Source organism: Rhineura floridana, chromosome 1 (assembly GCF_030035675.1).
Source record: "Rhineura floridana isolate rRhiFlo1 chromosome 1, rRhiFlo1.hap2, whole genome shotgun sequence".
NCBI classification, from domain to species: domain Eukaryota; kingdom Metazoa; phylum Chordata; class Lepidosauria; order Squamata; family Rhineuridae; genus Rhineura; species Rhineura floridana.
In genome coordinates, this window is record NC_084480.1 from 147,262,568 (window position 1) to 147,283,858 (window position 21,291).

Consider the following 21,291-nt stretch of genomic DNA (forward strand, 5'->3'; position numbering starts at 1 on the left):
AGCGGGTCTGATTGGTCTCAGGGCAACAAAGAAAGCGACTATTGGACAGGGAGGTTTAGACGGGGCGGGCGATGATGGCAGCGTGGAGGTAAGCGGAAATACAGACGCGCGTAGCTTGGTAAAAGGAAGGAGGTGAGGGTGGGGACGTCTGGTGTACCGAAGACCGGTGGGAAGGGGAATTGATGAGGGCATGGAGAGATTGGGGTGAAAAGTGACGAGCATGGAACTGTATTTCCAGCTAGTTCAAGTATTTGGTTCTCATCCTTCTAAAATGTCTTTGGTCTAAGAACATAGGAGGAGCGTACGGGATCAGGCCAGTGACCCATCTAATCCAGCATCCTGTTCCAACAGTGGCCAACCAGATGTCCATGGGAACCCCGCAAGCAGAACTTAATATTTTATCATGCTAATATGTGGGTGTATCTTTGTGTGCACGCAGACAGTGTCTGGTTCTAACCAGAGGGGCATCAGCAACCAAGCCTGGCTGCGAGCGGACCTTCCTCATCTGCAGCTTCTAGTTCTTTATTATTTCAGGCTGAGCCTGTTTGTGCATTGAACTCATTGGAGGTTTTGTTGTTATCTGCCTTCAAGTCGATTCACTAATAGGCAAAAAACCTTGCGGTTTAAAAACGTACCTGTAGCCCACAGATATTTCTATCAAACTTTAAAAAGTAGGGAAATTGGGCAGCTATAGTGCATGCACCAGGGGAGCAGGAGACCTGAACTCCTGTCTGAGATATTGGACTGCCCTACACATTTGTCAGAATGCAAACACAATTTGGGTTGGTCTTTCACAGTCCAATCCACTTGTTGTGTAGCTTGCAAGAATTTGGTAACGTGCATGTGGTGAGTGGTGGCAACACCTGCCATCTCCAATGATAGAGAATTATATTTGTGTATGTTTGTTGGTGTTCTTCTTACTTTGCTTCTTTCCTGTGTTACTAATGTTTCTTCAGAGAATCTAAACTAGAAAATTTTATTTCCCTCATTCATCCTAGAAATCTGTGTCAAATTTATTAATTTCAAAGCCTTTTTATTGGTCAATGTCATATGATGGTGAAGACAGCCTTTTGTGTTTCAAATTGGAAGTTATGTTCTACTTCTATTTTGGGTGCATTAACAGTTGAATTTGAAACCGCAGTTTGATGTAAAATCAGACTGATTACAGTATGTTGCTTCTTCAGCAATGACTCTAGCTGTGGGAAAAAAGAGGATGCATGCTTTCAGCCGGCTATGTTTAAACCACTTCATTTAAGGCAAGGTGGGCATGGTCAAAAACATACAGCACACCTAGAATTTTGCTAGAATATATTCTCCTCCCACTGTTTTATCTTGTGCATATTGAGACACTCCTGAGGTCCACTGGAGACTATTCTGCAGACGTCAGTGCCATTATTCCACAATTATGTTTGGAGGTTTTTTAGTGCAAATTTTGTTCTACTTCACATATTCACAGAAATAGAAACAATAGAAAATGATTTCCTATAGGGAACTTCACTAAAATTGCAAGGTAAATCAGACATATTCAAAGTGACCATCTGAACTATATCAACTGTCTTAATAATGTTGCTTCTTCCCTACTAAAACAAGATCAGCACAGCACATGTCTTCTTTCTATTATTTGGGCTGATTGCAGGTGTTGCCACCACTCACCATATGCTCAGAGGCACATGTTACCAAATTCTTGCAAGCTACACAGCAAGTGGATTGGACTGTGAAAGACCAACCCAAATTGTGTTTGCGTTCTGACAAATTTGTAGGGCAGTCCAATATATCAGAGAGGAGGTCAGGTCTCCTGCTCCCCTGGTGCATTCACTATAGCTGCCCAATTTCCCTACTTTTTAAAGTTTGATAGAAATATCTGTGGGCTATAGGTACGTTCTTAAACCGCAAGGTTTTTTGCCTATTAGTGAATTTCCCTGCTTTTTAATCCGGGAGGTAAGAAATGGGATCCTGTCCAAGTTTGCTGAGAATGAATTGATCATTTGCATGCTTATTGAGTTCAGTGGGATTTATTCCCCTGCAATCATGCTTAGGATAGGTTAAACTGACCACAGGATGAGGGGAGGAAACACAGAGGGGAGGACTGGGATGGGAGCAGGCAGGATGGGGATGGAAGAAGGACAGGTTTGATCATTTGCATGTTTATTGAATTCAGTGCAATCTACTCCCGTGCAATCATGCTTAGGATACGTAAAATTGACCTTGACCGGGGGGGGGGGGGGAGGAGGAAGAAGGAAGAGAGGAGGAGAGGAGGAAGGAAGTGGGGAGGGAAGGAGGGAAAAAAGCAGGTCTGATCATTTGCATGCTTATTGATTTCAATGGGATTTACTCCTATGCAATCGTGGTTAAGATAGGAAAAACTGACCATGGGGAGGGGGAGGGGGAAGGACCGTATTGGAGGGGGAAAAGGAAAGGGGAGGGGTGGGCAGGTTTGATCATTTGCAGGCTTATAGAGTTCAATGGTATTTACTTCTGTGTAATCATGCTTAAGATAGGTAAAACTGACCATGGGGAGGAGGAAGGGGAGGGGGAAGAGGAAGGGGAGGGGGAGGGGGAAGGGGAGGGGGAGGAGGGGATTGGAAGGGGTTGGGGATGGGGAGGGAGGGGCAAAGGAAGGGGAAGGGAAGAGGCAAGAGGGAGGGAGGAGAAGGGAGGGTGGGTTTGATTGTTTGAATACTTTTTGAGTTTAGTGCGATTTATTTCTGTGCAATCATGTTTGAAAATGGAAATGGACTGCCTTCAAGTCAATCCTGACTTATGTTGACCCTATGAATAGGGTTTTCATGGTAAACGGTATTCAGAGGTGGTTTTACCATTGCCTTCCTCTGAGGCTGAGAGGCAGTGACTGGCCCAAGGTCGCCCAGTGAGCTTCATGGCTGTGTGGAGATTCGAACCCTGGTCTCCCAGGTCATAGTCCAACACTGACCTGGGGGAAGGGGAGGAGATTGGGTGAGTGGGTACTGGGCAGAAGAAGCCCCTTTCCTTTATTTATTTATTATTTGATTTATATCCCGCCCTTCCTCCCAGCAGTAGCCCACGGCGGCAAACAGAAACGATAAAAACACTTTAAAACATCACAAAAAACCTTAAAATACATTTAAACAAAACAACGTTAAAAACATTTTTAAAAAAGCTTTAAAAACATCTTTTTTAAAAAAGGGTTAAAAACATTATTAAAGAAAACATATTAAAAGCAATTCTAACACAGACGCAGACTGGGATAGGTCTCAACTTAAAAGGCTTGTTAAAAGAGGAAAAGTATTCAAAAGGCACCAAAATGATAGCAGAGAGCAAAAGGAAAACATTGTGAACAGTATCATTGCTTTTCAGTGTTTCCCCCACCTTTTTATTCTACAACAGGCACATCCAGTGCACATTTAAATCAAAGCTGTCCCTGGCCACATCCACACCAGGCCTTTATTTCACTTTGGACAGTCATGCCTTCTCTCAAAGAATCCTGGGAACTGTAGTTAGTGAAGGGTGCTGAGAGTTGCTAGGAGACGCCTTGTTCCCCTCACAGACCTTCAGTCAGAGTGGCTGACTGTTAAACCAGTCTGGCCACTGAAGCTCTCTCAGTGGAACAGGACTCTGATCTACTTACTCAGGTTGCATCTACATGTCTGAACTTAATAAGAAACTGGGAATTACAAGAAAGAACCTAAGAACTTCCTTTAGTTTTGTTCTTGTCCCATAATCCCAAGACCTGACAGTGGTTACTTAGTGGAAAAAGAAATTAAAGATGCCATACCCATAAGCATTTGCAAAATTTGGATGTTCAGGGGATGAGTTAGGGCATTTAAACAGGGTCCTCAGGCAGAGCTCTGGTTAAAATTAAAGCAAACTAAGATTTATTTTCATTAATTTTCTGGATTTCCAATGTCTGAAACAAAAAACATATGTACTTGGAAGTAAGTCCAGTTGAACTCAATGGGGCTTACTCCCTAGTAGATCTGTTGAGGACTACAGTTAGAATTCATTTGTTTAGCTTCTGTTCACATTCATATGAACAGTTACTTCTGCTTAAGCTCAGTATTCATGGAGTATACACACACACACTCACAGCACTGCACCATGGTTAATAGTCACAGGCCAAGCTTAGAACCTCATTGACCAAAAATCCTAAATGTGCATGTGAGATGCTGCCATGCCTGTTCTGGAGAAGCAGGTTCCCAGCCTCTTGCTACTGGAGGAAAATGAGAAAAGAGCTTTCTTCTCTTCTTGTTGAAGAAGTTCTCTTGCAGGAGACCAGTATTTATATGTGGGTTGCTGGCTGGAAGCTGTTGGCATACTTCAAAGCTTGTTCTATAGGCTATATGCAAGGGTAGATGTTTTTATTTTAAAATATGCTTTTATCATGTGTTTAGTCTAGTTCCTGCCAGGGCTGTGGAGTCGGAGTTGGGAGCAATTTTGGGTGGAGTTGGAGTCGGTAGAAATGTACCGACTCTGACTCCAATTCTGACTCCGACTCCTTCATAAATGGCAAATGTATATTAACTAGTAATAACAAATTTACTGTAGTAAAATGGCAGCACAAGGCATTTCATCACTACCACGTGAATCCAGAGCTTGGAAAAGTTACTTTTTAAAACTACAACTCCCATCAGCCCCAGGGATTTATAGAGGAGTTGGAGTCGAAGGTCTGGTGTACCGACTCCACAGCCCTGGTTCCTGCTTCTTGTCCTCTCAGGATATAGAATTGTGCACTTTCAGTTTACAGATCGTAAACATATTTACTTGCAATTAAATCGTACTAGCTCCAGTATGACATTTCTAGGTAAATGTCTCAAGGCTTGATAGATCTTCTGCATATAATATTTGAAAATATTTTGTATCTTAATGCCATTTCTGAGCTGACAAAATGTTTGTGTCCTGTAAGTTATTGTTTTCTTCCAGTGGCAAGTGGAGAGTTTGAATTCTAAATATTAGGCTAAGACCCATAAAATACAGACTTTCTGCGTAAGCTGTGACTCCCATCTCCCCCAGTTGAATCTAAGCTTACTTAGTAAAACTGAGTCTTTTTTTCTTTTCTCCCCTGAGCACAATGCGCATGTGCTGGCTAGTGAGCAAAGATAGAGGCTGTCAGCAAATTAAACTGCCGCACTTAGAAATGGTGGTGATAGGGCGTGGCCCTGAAACGGAGATAACAGACAAGAAGTGTTCACGAAGACAAGGTAAAGTAGAGATGAAGGTTGCAATCCTAAGCATGCTAGAGAGTAGCTCCAATTCAGCTCAGTAGTCCTTACTTCTGAGTAAAAATGCTGTAAGATTTTTTTTTCTTTTTTTGCATAGAGTCATAAGTGTTTCACTGCTAAATAGGTTGCCAAGATAGCTGCTCTAGGACTAAGAGAAAGCTTAGGAAAGCTCTGGTTTGGCTTCCATTTCTGCTAAACTTACTGAAGCTGCCATCCTAACCCCACTTACCTGGGAGTAAGACCCACTGTATTCAATAGGACTTATTTCTAAGTAGACATGGTTAGGATTGCACTTAGGTGACCTCCATCAGCAACATTGGAATAATAAAACCAACATGGGTTGCAACACACTCTAAAGTTCTCATGCTAAGTAGCATTATGATCTCAGACTTTCTAACATTTCACAGAAGAGATGAGAAAGCTGGGAATTTGCCATATCGAGTCAGACCATTGGCCCATGTAGCTCGGTAATGTCTACACTGATTGGCAGTGGTTCTCCACAGTTTGACAGGGATCTCTCCCACCCCTAACCTGGAGATGCTGGGGATTAAACCTGAGACCTTCTGTATGCAAAGCAGGCGCTCTACCACTGAGCTATGACCCTTCCCTGGACACACCTATTCTCTAGAAGCCTGGGTTGCCCCTGCCCACCTACACATTGCAGAAAGCTCTTTCCTACTTTTTGCATATCATATTCATTCATAGACTGCAATAGCCTGTCTTGTATTGGCTTCTGACACAGGGTGTATTGGTGACCTGATCGTAATGCTTAATCCCATAATGAAACTGGTTGTCCTTATTCTAGAATAGCTGCAACGTTAACACATTCAGCAACATAGTTACTATCTGGGAAGGGATGAATGGAAACCAGTACACTGACATTTCATGGCTATACTTCTATAGTGGTGGTGGCAGAGCTAAAATGCAAAGGGCTCTAGTGTGTGCACGCTAACAGCACTTGGAAAAGGCACAAATGGGACAGGTGTTTGGCTGCAACAGGCCCCAGAATATGAAGACCATCCCTGGTATATGGGACAGGTGGAGAACGTTGGTTGAGTACAACATTGTACATGCAGAGCTCTGTTTGAGCAACAAGACTTTCCCTTCCTCTCCGTGCACACCATGAAATGCTGCACTGGAGGGTCTTCCAACCCTCTGGAGCAGATCTTGAGGGTGTGCGGAGGATTGAAGGAGAGTGGGGAGGGGAAGGAAAGCTCCCTTGGGCAAGTGGAAGTCTGTTGCATGAATGGAACAGCAGCATTGCATATGACCCTATGAGTATGAGATTGAAAGCTAGGTATCAGTAAAGCATGATAGCATTAATGGAGTCATATTTTCCTGACTGGATTTGTTTTTCAGGCTAGTAAAGCAGGCCTTGATTTTCCCCAGCTCAGTAATAAAATTTATGGACACTTGGCTCTTGCTTTCTGTCAGCTCTTCACTGAGACAGCAGTGTCGGTGGGGGTGCAGGCAGGGCTGGAGATTCCTTGGTAATTGCCAGGCCGTAAGTCCTCAGCCAGCAGCTTGGCTATAAATCTGCCAGGCTAGCAAGGAGGAAGCAAGATATGGGCAGAGGCCATTCAAAGCTTACGTGCCAAGCCAGAAATCCAGAAGAGACGTCTGTGAAGGTCCGGGTCTAGTTTGCTGAGAGATCAGTCCAAGTCAAGGTTCAGGGAATAGGAAGACACACAGTGGTCACACCTAACATTGTAGTCAGCAACAAGCTGAAGCCAAGGTTTGACTTTTAAGGAGCAGGTTTGTCAGCAGGTGTGAGCCATCAGCGTTTTGGCCTTAAGTGGACAGGCCTGCCCCTCTTCTGCCTGACCGTCTGTTGTCTACGTTCTGCAGGTGAGAGGGCAGTATCCTGTTCACTGTCTGCGTCTGGCTGAAGGGCTTCAGCTGTGTCTGGGGTGCTCTGCAGCTGAGGGGTAGAAGGAGCTGGGTTCTCAGGAGTTTCCTCCATTTCTCCTTCTGGGTCTGCTGCTTCTGGGTCTGCTGCTGTTACTCCCGAGTCATCCTCGTCTGATGAGTCCTCTGACGGGGCCATGACACTTTCTAAATTTAGTAAAATTAAATTGCATTAAGGTGTTTGCAGTTTTGGGCTGACCTATCCCCACTCCTTTGGGGCCCTCTTATTTATTTTATTTATTATTTCAATTTATATACCGCCCTTAGCAGAATAGCTCTCAGGGCAGTGAACAAGCAAGATAAAATACAATATATCATAGTAAGAAATCACAAAAACATGTACAAACAAACAACAGAAAGCACAACAAAAACGAAATACAACACAAATTAAGAAGGATACATGTTAAAAGTAGAAAGATTAAGAAAATTAAAAGATTAAAATGCCTGGGAGCATAAAAAGGTCTTTACCTGGCGCCGGAAAGATAGAAGTGTAGGCGCCAGGCGTACCTCTTCGGGGAGGCTGTTCCACAACTCAGGGGCCACCACAGAAAAGGCCCTAGATCTAGTAACCACCCTCCGGGCTTCCCGATGAGCTGGTACCCGGAGGAGGGCCTTAGATTCTGAACGAAGTGAACGGGTAGGTTCATAGCGAGAGAGGCGTTCCACAAGGTATTGAGGTCCCACGCCGTGTAAGGCTTTATAGGTCAAAACCAGCACCTTGAATCTCGCCCGGAAGCAAATAGGGAGCCAGTGCAGACGCGCCAGAATAGGTGTTATATGCGAAGACCGACTGGTCCTCGTCAATAGTCTGGCAGCCGCGTTCTACACCAGCTGAAGCTTCCGAACTGTCTTCAAGGGCAGCCCTACGTAGAGCGCATTACAGTAATCCAATCTTGAAGTTACCAGAGCATGAACAACTACAAAATGTTGGGGTATGGGCCTAACATCATTCTCTGTCACTTTTCTTTTCAGTACAGCTAAAAGCAGACTGCAACAAAGGGTATGTCAAGGTTAAACAGGTATGTGCTTTCCTTGTCGGACAGCGTTGCTGAGAGCTCTTGCCACATAAAGCTTGAATAGAAGGGTAAAATACTTGTGTTCTGCAATTCAGCCAATTTCATTTGGTTTGAAAGTGTAACGTAGCTGTGCAGTCAGAAATTCAAAAGAGATTTGGGTGGGGCTTTCAGAGGTCAGGGACTAGCACAGCCTTCACCAGTCTGGTGTTCTCCAGGTGTTTTGGACTACAACTTCCATCAGCCCAAGCTGTTCCCCTTCTGTTCCTTCCTGCTCTTACCACAACCCACATTGATCCATTCTCCTGAAAAAGACACAGACTTCAGGAAGTAAAATCAATAATGCAAAACGTGTAAATATATGCACATTTCCTTGATCCAAGGATACTGGAGATAGGTGCAGGATTATTATTTTTTTGCTGTTACATAATTCACATGGCCCTGACTAAGGGAAGGGTAGTGCATTTGCTGCCAGTCGTAGATGTAGAGTTATTTTACCCCTTTCTCCCTGCAAGGGTAATTTTTTTTTTAATAAACACAGGACGGCAATGGCTGCAGCTGCAAATGAATTCTATCGCCTTTCCCCAGCAAAATCCAGGAAAATAAGTTGGCAACTTCTCATTGCTGTGTTTTGGAAAGATTTTGCACCAGGCTTGGAAAGGATGAAATGCCTTCACTTATAATTGCCCATAGTCAGGTTCAACCTATTAGCTGATGTATCTTTAGAAAATTCTTCTCCTTCCTTAGTCTGAGCCCGGCCTTTTTGTTCACTTAGACTTCTCTGCCGTTCTCACCGCTGTGCTAGGTCATTGCCTAGGCAACCAAAGTAGCAAGACAGCCACATGCTACTTGACCTGAAGGAAGGAGGCCTTGGCGAAATGGAAGCTTGGCTTCTTTTTTTGACAAAAGGAAAAGGGTGGACTGTGAGGGGCTGATGGCATAATTTCCCTTGCATTTGTTTTGGTCAAGCTAAAGGCTGATAAGGGGATCTTTGGAGGCTGGAGGGAGGGGCTTGGTTCGTTCTCGGTCTGAGAGTGGATTTCAGTGAGGAGCCAACATTTAAAACAACAACCAAAGACATAATTCTCTTTTGTTCAGGGTGCGCCTCTTTACTACCTAATATCTGATAGATTGGCCTTGAATTTGACTGGCGCTGAGAATCAACAATGTTGCCTCCAGTTGAGAGGAAATAACCTGTGCTACCTGGAGCCCATTTCTCTGTTTGCTAATATTTTATTGACTTTATAGGTAACAGTGCTTAACAGTTTATTCCTTTGGCCAACCAGTTTCTGAGGCCTACCCCTGCTTTGCGGAAGTGTATTCCACTCCGCCTCTTTTTAATTGTAGTAAACCTTCATCCAGAATTCATACCATATTGGAAGGTACAGCCAAAGTAACCTGAAATTCTTTGATTCCCCCCCCCTTGATCCCTATAAGAGGCTTACAGTGTAATCCTATACACGTCTACTATGAAGTAAGCCCCATTGAGTTCAATGGGACTTACACCCAGGTACATGTGTAGAGGACTGCAATCTTAGGCTAGACTGGGGGTAGAAGGCAGGTAGATCAGGACCTATTGGTAGATATCTGAGTGGTTTGCAGTAAACGGACAAGGGTTTCTAACTCCCCGGTATTTAACACCAGCAAATAAAATTGCAATTAAAAAAACCTCCTCTCTGCCATTACTGGCCATTTCTCAGCCTTAAGTATGTGCACCTGTAAAGTATGTGCATTCATTTCTTGCATTTAAATATATACTTGCCTTTAATCAAGACTTTGATCAACTCTAGTTGGCTAGTTGGAAATCCTGCGTTGAAAATCCTGATCAGTAGTAATTCAGATGTAGAGTTGTATATTCGTGTTCTACCAGTGTATGACTCTTGGGGTGTAGTCGGCCTTTGGTACTGCCTCCTGAGCCACCCTTCATCTGGCTGCATACTTTGAACTACTGTTTTGCACTTGGCTCTGGTAGACAGACTTCAGAGTTCCAGTGAAAAGTGGGGGGGAAAGTAGATCTTTGTGGAATTCATTTTTTTTTTTTAATGTTTTAGAGAAAAACATAAAAATGAACCATTTCAATCAATGGAAAACATTTTACAAATCATAGAGCATGGTCAAGGATTGTAAGAAATAATCTACTATTACATAATCAGTTGGAAGAATTGAGCAGGCAAATGAAAAAATATCTAGCTTTTTGACAAATTCAAATTAATAAGCATCTTCCTTGCAAGCTCCAGGCTAACCTTGACTCCCTCCCAAACCAAAAGTCATTACTATAACCACAAATGAGAATATGCTGCAGGCAGGGGACAGCCACACACACTGACTCTGGTATACTTCAAAACAATTCTATACAGCTGCAAACTTAGCCTGTCCCAGACAATTTTCATCAGGCGGTAGGACTATTCTTAGACTTTTACCACTTTTAGAAAGTAGGTGTGGGATTGTATTTTTGAATGCTCCTCCGGGGGGGGGAGGAAGCGATCTCCCTGTATGTACAAAAAGAACATGCCAAAGAGAGGACAGGTCTGGAGCCCTGTAGCATTGTTGAAGCTAAGCAGCTGTCATGGGCAGGAGAGCACTAGAATTTCTGCTTGAGTCACTTTTCTAAAGAAAAGAAGAGGAGCATATGATACAGAGGCAGTGTGGTGTAGTAGTTAGAGTAGTGGACTGGGACCAGGTTGGTCTTGGTTTAAACTTTGGGGCAGTTGCATACTCTCAGCCAAACTTAACTTCATAGGGTTGTTGTGAGGATAAAATGATGTACACCACCACTGAACTCCTTGGAGGAAGAACAGAATAAACATGTAGAAAAAAGATAGAATTGTAAATAAATATGCACATGCAAGCCATCATTTGATGCAGCAGTTATTGTCACACAACAAATATGTACATGTGAACTGTCCTGTAGATGCCACTCATTATGGCTTGGATCCCAAGATAATTTAACTTAGGAAAGGTTACAGAAGAAAAGCTTGTTATCCCCTCCTTCCTACTGCAGTCACCTTTGATCTGCCCCGAAAAAGCTTCTCCAGAGGACTGCCCCCCAAATACATGATGGGGCATGGGGGGCTATTGAGGAAGTGATAGAGTTTCCATGTTGTTCAAGCCCCCTCTTTCCTCCAGAAGACTTTTGGGGGCTGGGCAGATGATTGCAGTGGAGGAGAGGGAACAGGAAACTCTTTCCATTAACTTCCTTAAGTTAACATATAGCATCCAAGCCAATATTCCTACTTGAAGTTTCATGCTGGTGTGGAGAATGTGCTGGATCACCTATAGCAAAATAGACTTGTAAAAGTGTTCCTTCCACTCCGGTTATAGTCTGCTACTAAAATAGCATGTTTGGCAGCTCACAATGTAGGGAATAAAGCATGTCCTTCCAGGAATGTTTGTCTTTTGGGGTGTGTAGGTCTTCGTGCAGTAACTAATACAAATTCTGGCATTTTCTTTTGTTCCAAAGATTGGAGTCAACCCAACCAGTATTGATCTAGTGAATATTGGTAAGGACCAGGAAATTAAACTGAAGCCAGGACAAATTCTCCATATCGTCAATAATCTGTACCCCTACACTGTGCAGTTCTTGGAGGAAATGGGAACATGTGGTGGTAGGGAGGCAGTGGAACCTAAAGGTGAAAAAAGACCACAGGATGGATCTGAGAACGGTGGTGTGGAAAACATGCCAGGCAAATGTGTAAAAATGGAGCAGATGGACCCACAAGCCTGTGATTCAGGCTGCAAGCTGAATAACAGCAGTAGTTCACTTTCTTCATCCGGAAGCTCTTCCAAAAGTCAGGTGAGCCAAGAAGCATTAGTGGTAACTCCTGTTGTAGATGGACAAATTAGGTGAAGCTTTGTTCTCATCACAGGACCTGAGTGGTAGATGAGATAACATTAGGGGGTTATCTATATTACAGGCTTAAATTTATTTAATAGTCATCTGTTTTCTCCTTAGAGCTGTAATTCTGTGAAGTAGGCTAGAGATGTTTAATAGAGGGATTCTCGGCAACATCACCAAGCAGTTCCCAGAATTCTTTTGAGGGGAGCCATAGCACTAAAACTAATATAATCATGTTGATATATTATAGCATAGAGATGCCCTGGGTTCCTTATTTCGGATATTGTAGTACGGGCAAAGCCTGTACAACACCTTGAAAGGGGGCTTGACTGCTGGGTTCATGGAACAGGTGGAAAACCTTTAAGAGTGCTTTTAGACCTCACAGTTTGTGGTTAATTGGCATTCTGAATTGGATCATTCATTGCCTGTGAGCCATTCAAATAGGGCAGGGTTGGTGAGCCTGTGGTTTTCCAGATGTTGTTGGACTCCAGCTCCCATCATCCATGTCCATTGGCCATCCTGGCTGAGACTGATGGGAGTTGGGAGTCCAGCAACATCTTGAGGGCCATAAGTTTTCCCCACCCTGGGCCCTGCCATGGTGCAAGGGGAGCAGTCACCATTTGAGTTTCTGCTAGTCTTCAATTATATTTCCTCCATTCTGGGCTATTTTCCTATTATAGTTACTCTCAGGAATGATCTCAAAGTTGTGAATATGTTGGAGTTCTGTGCGCTCCAGAATATGTTCAGAACCCCAAGTGTCTCCTAAAATTATTTTAACTATCCTTGCAATGTCACTTGTCTCGTTGCAGTCTTAAGCACACTTACCAGGAAGTGTGCCTCACTGAACTTACTGGGATTTATTGTGTGTGTGTGTTTTTTAAAGCCCATAGGATTTAGACTCCTTTGGAAACTACTCTTTTGTTTTGTCCTTTAGGAGTGTTTTGAGTACTGGGCTCATGGTCTGAAGGCTTCCATGCAAAACCCAGATATGCAGGTAAGGATCTCATGCTTACTTTGGGTCGGTATGGTGCTTTTAGTATACAGTATACGCTCTGCGATAATAAAATCAGTGTAAGATTGTAGTAATTCTTTGTTTCTCTACCAGGTTTACAAGGATGAGAAGGCTGTAGTTATAAAGGATAAGTATCCAAAAGCTCGCTACCACTGGCTAGTGTTGCCATGGAAGTCTATCTCTACCTTGAGTAGAGTAACTCAGGAGCATGTTGAACTTCTGGAGTACATGCATGCAATGGGAGAGAAGATGGTCCAGCAGTGCCCAGAGAAAGACACCTTACGCTTCAGACTCGGCTACCATGCCATTCCCAGCATGAGGTAATCCATGATTGTGCTTGGAACTGTTCTAACACTGGCCAACCGCTTGTGATCCCCTGCAACTGGTATTCAGACACATACATAGCCATCACGGTTAGCAGCCATTGTACACAATTTGGAACACCAGGGGTCCCTAGTGACAACTATAACTTTAATTGTGGCAACTGGGTGGTGCCCAGTTCTGTTCCTGCCAGATGTACACTAGAGATAATTCCCTATTTTGGGAATATGCTTCAGCAGCTTGGATAGTTCCTTGAAAGTTTGGACTAAAACCTGGAGCTGATTCCACTACCCCACTAACACGGAGCCCCTAGCCGCCACTGTGTACTTTGCCCCACAGAAGGGAAGGGAGTGCAGCAGCAAATTACCAAAAATAATGGTTAGTTTCAAAGCCCAGCCAAAATATTCGGGCCCAAAAGACCACCTGTGTGTACCATGTGTGTGCCTTTGCTGCTATTTTGGGAAACTGATCTTGAGTTTAATGAATACTATGGGGTGTCTTTATTCTTAAGTGTTATAGCTCTGCATTGGAAACTTATGCATCCTTGAATATCCCGTTCTCAACTTTTAGCAAGGGTACTGAAGCCCGCGGGTCACAGTAGCGAAAGATGAAATTCTAAGCATGCCATTGAAATGGGAGCAAATTCATATGTTGCGTGGTAGTTGTGTTTGCTGCATGTCTGCTGGTGTGTGCTGTGATAAATGCTCATGTGAATTTGGTTCCAGTAAAACTGGTGGAATTAAATTCAAAGCAGATCCACTGTTTATGATTGAGGTTTAAGCCCTCAAAATATTTTAAAATGACAAAATAATTGTTTTAATACAGAGTAGGCTAACTTATTTTGGCCTGAGGTCTATATTCACCTCTGGCCAACTGTCTGAGGGCCATATACCAGTGGTGGATGTGACCACCTCATAGTTTTTTTCCTTTCTTTCTTTTTCTCCTTCTCAAACACACCCATTCTGCATGCAGATCAGCTGAGGAGGAGGGTTGTTGCCTCCTTTGTGCTCATCTAATAATTGACCTGATGACTTTAAAGGGGGGTAACTTGCATCCCCATCAGGCTGCTGGGCTTCACCCACCCCAGCACTGTTGCCCAAACCAGTGAGGTCTTGGGGATCAAAAATATTGGGGGACCAACCTGTTTTGATTTATTAAATTCCAAAAAAGTAGAAAAGACCTGTGCTTAGGATCCAGATACAATGTTCTGGAAAGGTTCAGGAATTTGAGAACTCTTGTACATATCATCGGGTCAGCAAAATGCCTGATTTCATGACTGAAAGACTTGTATATTGTAGTGTGCACATGAACGCACATGCAGTGCATTTTTGTGCAGCCTGTGTACAGAGAGAAGTATTGCATCCCTCCTGTGGAATCTCCCCTCCCCCCCATATTAGGAATCTAGTGCTAGTTTTCCCTTCACTGCTTCCTCAGGTTCAGCACATTATTTTTCCTCTTAAGAGTGAACTCCCTTACATGACTTACAGCGCAACCCTAACCATTTCTATTCAGAAGTGAGTTCTATTTAATTCAAAAGAGCTTACTCCCAGCTTAGTGGGGCTAGGATTGCAGCCTTATTGCATGTTTATGGTAGAAACTATAGCCTTGCTCATTGTCCCTGGAGCCCTATCTGCATAGCCCCATAATGAGTTCTGTTTCTTGGTCACTAGTGGGATGGATTGTTGGTAACTGGATTTTTAAAATACAGTATAGATCAGCCTTCTCCAACCTGGCACTCTCCCAATGTTTTGGACTATAACTCCCATCATCCCCAGCCAGCATGGGAGTAGTAGTCCACAACATCTGGAAGGCACCAGGTTGGCAAAACCTAATATAGATGGATTTGAACATCCTCACTCCATCAGAGATGTCAAACTTAAGAGCCCAGGGCAGCCCCTAATGTAGCCCATAGGACATCTACCGTATCTCATGGAAGTGAACTATCTTCAGGGTTAGGAAGCCAGGGCTCAAGTAAAGGACTTGCCATGGCTGCTGCTATCTGCTCTAGCATTAGTCTCCCTCCTCCTAAGTCTTTCTCAACTAACATTGTGGGATACAAGGAGGTAGAATGAGTATAGGGATGTGGAGTGGAATATAGTGCCCTGGAGCAGAGCATGGAATTCTTTAGCATTTGCACTGTAGAAAGGCAGAATAGGTGGTAATGATAGGCTGGAACCAGCAGGGGAAAGAACATAGATGACAGGGATGTTTGAGAAAAGTTTATTTTGATTTTATGATTTTAGGGTTGCGTTGAGGCCGAAAAATTATAGATTTGTTACATGGCCTACTGCTGTGTGGGAAATTCAAGTGTCCAATCCTTGGAGTTTGACACCTTGTAGTGGAGCCATTGCAGTCAAGGTGTTGAGTCCAGGAGATCTGGATCCAACATGAGCCATGAGTTTATGAGCTGGATTTAGGCAACTCACTGCTCCTCTATTTCTGTTCTCCTAAATTTGTAAAGTGGGAATAGAAGTGGCCTATTTCACAAGTCCATTATGACAACTTACAGTTTTACAACTAGATAAGTCTATTTATTAATGGACTAAATCAGTTTGCATAACACCAAAAGCTCAATATACTGTATATGCTGTTTGAGATATATAATTATGAGATTCTGCCACCCTTGGTTAGAAGGAAAAGCCGTCTTTAATATTTTGTTGATCATTCCCTGGTACGCTAACATACACAAACTACTTGTTTTGTTGTTTGATTTTCTCAGCCAACTGCATCTTCATGTCATCAGCCAGGACTTTGATTCCAAGTGGTTCAAAACCAAGAAGCATTGGAATTCTTTTACAACACAGTATTTCATAGACTCCAAAGGTAAACATTTGGGCTGTCTCTTTTACACATTACTCATACCTCTCAAGTGTCTGTTTATTTGTCTGTCTTTGGACTTTGGGTTTCCTCCATGAAACCTAGAGTCAAACTAGCCATGACAGCAGCAGCTTTGCTTGTTTAATCGCATGTCTGCATCATTCACATATAAAGTGAGAGGATGGACAAGTGCCTGATTTTGACATCAAAAGAGGCATGAAGGTGCGGTGGTGAGCTGAATCCTCCCCTGCGGTCTGTCACTCCAAATAGTTTTCCCCCCCACATCTTCTCTGATACTGCAACTGAGTTAGGAGAAAAGGGGAAGGGAGGGTTCAGGACCCCTCCAACATGTCCCTCTTAAGATGGCACAAGCCCTTCATTTTATAGGCAAACAGGCTGGACACAATTAAACAAACGTAGCTGCAGCTAGCGTGTGTAGTTTGATCGTTACTGCAGGATTAGTCTCTAGAGCAGTGTTTCTCAACCGGTGTGCCTCCAGATGTTGTTGGACCACAATTCCCATCTTTCCTGACCATTGGCAATGCTGGCTGAGGCTGATGGGAGTTGTGGTCCAACAACATCTGGAGGCACACCGGTTGAGAAACACTGCTCTAGAGCAAGTTTCCTGGATAACCCCTTCACATTTTCACATGTGTGCAGCCATAAGAATAACTGTAGGCCATAGATGCCCTACAAATGTTAACTGTCTCGGCTGCTTCCAAAGAATCCTGGGAATTGTACAGACACAGACTGCCTTGATGGTTATTGTTCTTTATAAGCTGCTGTGGGAGCTTTTTCAGCCACCAAGCAGGATAAAAAAGTTTACACTAAATAATTTTACCTTGGTGAGGGGTGCTGAGAATCAGCTATGAAAAATCAGTCACTTCCTCAAGTAATCCTCTGCCCCAAATTTCCAGGGTACCTCTGGGATAGAAAATTATTATTAAGCATGTGTGTGTGATGGAGAGATGCTCCTAGGTGTTATTCCATCACTCCTTGGCCGCAAAGCATGATGTTGGAACTGGCTACCATTGTTTTCCAATGCATTGGCATCTTTGGGTAGATATAAAAGCTGTGTGGGGCCACCTGGTGTTGGCTATAAATTGCCAAAAAGAAATCACCATCACACGGAGAAAATTGCTTGACCCACAGCTCATGAACAAATCACCATGTTGAGACAGCTGGCATCTGTATGACCACTAATGTACACATCTTAGTTTTCCATAAATGAGAGTTGCTATAATAACATGCAGGTGTGTATGGCCTAGTGAAGCGAAGGACTGTTTGAATACAGAGATCTCAGTTTTTGGAGGCCAAGCCATCTAATCTCAGGGGTAATATGTCAGCTGCAACGGACTCACTCCTCTGGTCTTGTTTTTTTCCCAATCCACCTCCACTGCTACTGAGAATTCTGCTATGTCTCTGCATCAGATATCTGTTGAATCATTCACTTGTTTCTGAGGCACAGGCACAGCAGATTACCTATCAGAGGAGGCTTCCCTTTATGTCTCTGATTGAGTTAGTGCTCCAGGCACGCCACCTTCCAATCAAAAGGCATCTCCAGAACAGCAACTCATGAAGAAACCCTATGAGTTGGGACCTACTGAAGATGAGTGGTTCTTAACGTTTTTCACTCCAAAAGCAAGCATTTTCAGGTTTGAGGTTAGAATGATGTGTTCCTCCCATTTTAATTCAGAAAAAAAAAGTGCCTCCACTATCAGACATTTGGGTCACACTGTATGAGAATGTAATGGAACTGGCAAAACATATATATTTAGATAGATTGGTACAGGTATAAGCAGCTGTTTGTGGTAAGCATTAAGAGGAATTTGCTTATTTCCTATGCAGACAGAACTAAGCCAATGGTGCATGTCTCATAACCTTAACAAAATGGATATGGCTGAACCTGTAATTTCACATGTATTATGTTTGTCTCTCCTCTCTCCCCCCTCCTCAATTTTCAGATGTGATTGTGATGGTTAAGAAGAAAGGGAGAGTAATTGTAGACAAGGAGATTGCCAAACTCTTGAACCTGCCTCTGAAGTGTCATGTGTGCAAAAGGCAGCAACCAAATATCCCTCAGTTAAAGGAGCACCTTAAGGAACATTGGCCAAAATAATCTGAGGAACCTCTGTTTTGATCCACTCACTACATTTTACTGACTACTGGATTATCCTAATCCCATGTTAACATGCACATTTTAATTTCAAGCCTATACTAAGTTGTCTTATTAAGAGCCCCAAACTGCAGGTATTTAAAATTACAAGACAAATGGGGGGGCGAGAAGGGGGGCTTGTGTGCAGTAGGATGTCCCTGATAGCTTGCATATGGTGTCCTTTGTTGGGTGAAGCCAAAACAAGTAGCCCCAAAACTTTTTTCTAAGGAAATTTATCATTTGGGCTGTATGGCTGGAAATCAAACTATTGGTTCTGTCTCCTGACCAAAACCTCTTCCCCTTGCAGTATTGTACTTGAGCTGAGTTTCCCCAAACCCATAACAGCCAGCTGAAAGTAGTAACTGATCATCTTTTGACTTGCATCACTGGTGTTCTCATTATACAGGTGGGAAAGTTAGTGGCTGAATTCATATATGAGTTCTGGTCCTTAGTGAAATATTGGCCTGGTTTGCACGTCAGACTGAGCTAAACCATGACTTAGCGTGAACATATAGGTTCTAGGAAAGGAAACTGGTTTGCTCCTTCATGGTTGTTCTGCTGCCGCGCGGAGCTGAGCTAAGTCATGGCTTGGCATGTCATCTGAACCCAGGCTAATGGCTGAGCTCTCTCCAGGCTAACCACAAACTATGGTTTGTGTGGGAGAGCTAAACCAACAGGCTAGGTTTGGAAAGCCCACAAAGCCAAACTGTAACTTAGCTCGGCACAGCAACACAACAAGCAGGGAGAAGCAAAGCAGCCACAATCTCCTTTGTTGCTGAGCCATGGTTTGATTTAGTGTGACAAACCAGGGCTCCGATTGCACAAGAGGGAGCCAAGTGGTACATCAGTTCTTTTCAGGCTTCCTGTTGATCATTTGTCATGCTTTCTGGCAAGGAGTACACTCCAGTCCTTATGCACAGGAGCCATGTAGAACAGTCAATGCTCCACTAGAAGACAAGTACTGACCATTCTAGAGCCAGCTGTTGTATGTCCCAAAGACTTCATCTCTGTGCTTGCTTCCCAGTCACTGAAGTTTTAGTAAAAGTACAGCCTGTCAGTGGCAACCCACAGATGCACATATCTCTGCCAGATATATTGCAACTGATTAAACGTGTTGAGGGGGTCAGCTGTAGGAGCAATCTGTTCCTCAGTTTATAGGATGAGGATGATATATAAGATAAGCAAGAGATCAAAAATGCCTCCACTTGTGGCAGAGCATGGTGACTGGTGTGTGGTTTTCTTTCATACATGGGGCTTCTGCATGTGCCAGTCTGGGGCCGAATATTGCCTTATCTTAGAGTATCCCAAGCAACTTTTCAAGCAGATGTTTCTTCTGGTTTTCCTGAGAGTTCTTTAGAGATAGATAAATAAAATAAAATAAAATAAATGACCATTCTCACTGTTCTGTATTATTCTAGCTGTCCCTTTGAGTTCAGTGAGGGAGACTCTTACATGCATCCTGCCTCTCTTAGGCACATTTGGCTAAGATGCATGGGAAATCCTTCTCTCCACAGTGGTATCCAGGTTATGGAAGTCCAGTTTGGCCTTATGTGCCTTCAGACCATGCCCTTGAATACAGTTCAAGAGGCCTTGCTTCAGATACTGCATTGCAATGTATTGTGTGCATGCATGCACAAACACACACGGTAAAATGGGTGCAGAGTTCAAGCTGGTGTTCAAACTTCAGAATCTCAAAGTCAGATATATCGTTATGCATGCTCCATTTTGGCTGGTTCTCGAGTGCAGAGGCAGAGGTGGAATCAAACTTGAAATGTAGAATGGTGTCCCAAATATGCCCAGTAAATTTCATTTTGATATTTCTGTCTCCAAGAGAGATCTTGCTACAATGTTATTTTTTTTCCTTCTCGCCCTACTTTGAAAATGGGTGCAGGAGCGCAAACATGAAATGTGGAATGGTAACCTGAACCTGTGCACCAACATTCCAGCATCTCAACATTCAACACCCAAATGGAATGCCAAATAGACTACTTAAATTACAGGCCTCACTTTAATTGGCTAACTAGCTATAAACAACTTATTGTTTGCAACAGAGCACAGAGGTGTCTCAGATAAGGATAGTTCTCAAGAAATCCTCCTTCAAGAAAAAACGTTGGACTTGCAACAGATTATTTATTTATTTATTATTTGATTTATATCCCACCCTTCCTCCCAGCAGGAGCCCAGGGCGGCAAACAAAAGCACTAAAAACACTTTAAAACATCATAAAAACAGACTTTAAAATACATTAAAACAAAACATCTTTAAAAACTTTTTTTTAAAAGCTTTCAAGAAATCTTTTAAAAAAAGGTTAACTTTTTTTTAAGTTTCAAAAACATATTAAAAAGCAATTCCAACACAGAGGCAGACTGGGATAAGGTCTCAACTTAAAAGGCTTGTTGAAAGAGGAAGGTCTTCAATAGGTGCCGAAAAGATAACAGAGATGGCGCGTGTCTAATATTTATGGAGAGGGAATTCCACAGGGTAGGTATCCTAGGTATCATTTAAGTATCCTAGTCTCAATCTGAGCCAGGAAATACAAGCAAGCCAGTGCACTTGAATGAACTAATATGGAACACTATCCAAGGGACCAGCTGCATAGGATACATTACAGTAGTTATACTTCAAGGTGATTTGAAATGGGTGTAAATCTGGCCTGATCTGCCTTGTCTAGAATGTGAGATATTTGAGATACCAGTCTAAACTGAATAAGGGTAGAGCTGCCATTTGAACCCCCAGAGGCAAACATGTTGGGTCAGGGAGCAATATCAAACTGTAAACCTGATTCTTCAAGGGGAGTAGAATTCTATTCCTCAATCCACATTTGTACTGTCCAGGAGCACGTCTGTCTTTTTGGGATTAACCTTCAGTTTGTTAGCCCACATCCAGTCCTTCGATGATCTCTGATATCAATTTAGAATCACCATAGCCTCCCTTGAGATGAGTTGGAAGTGAGAGATCAATAGCATACTGATGGCATTGAACAAATGTCCTTCAGCACTTTCAGCGTGAATTGGAAATTCTTATTAAAAGCACTG

General features: G+C 43.1%; 1 protein-coding gene across 4 annotated transcripts; it reads left to right on the plus strand.

Annotated features, from left to right (window-relative positions):
* Positions 1-19,649, plus strand: APTX (aprataxin). 4 transcript variants are annotated; one of them, XM_061636123.1, is made up of 8 exons: positions 1-88; positions 5,041-5,174; positions 8,076-8,122; positions 11,577-11,909; positions 12,886-12,945; positions 13,057-13,283; positions 16,004-16,107; positions 18,066-19,649. In XM_061636123.1, exons 1-8 carry the CDS (start codon positions 72-74, stop codon positions 18,218-18,220), a joined length of 1,077 nt encoding a protein of 358 aa, XP_061492107.1. In that variant the 5' UTR covers positions 1-71; the 3' UTR covers positions 18,221-19,649. The 4 variants fall into 4 exon arrangements, with proteins under 4 accessions (XP_061492107.1, XP_061492117.1, XP_061492127.1 ...); XM_061636133.1 differs by lacking the exon at positions 1-88 and adding an exon at positions 94-132; XM_061636143.1 differs by lacking the exon at positions 1-88 and adding an exon at positions 165-247.
* Positions 19,650-21,291: the final 1,642 nt, after the last annotated feature.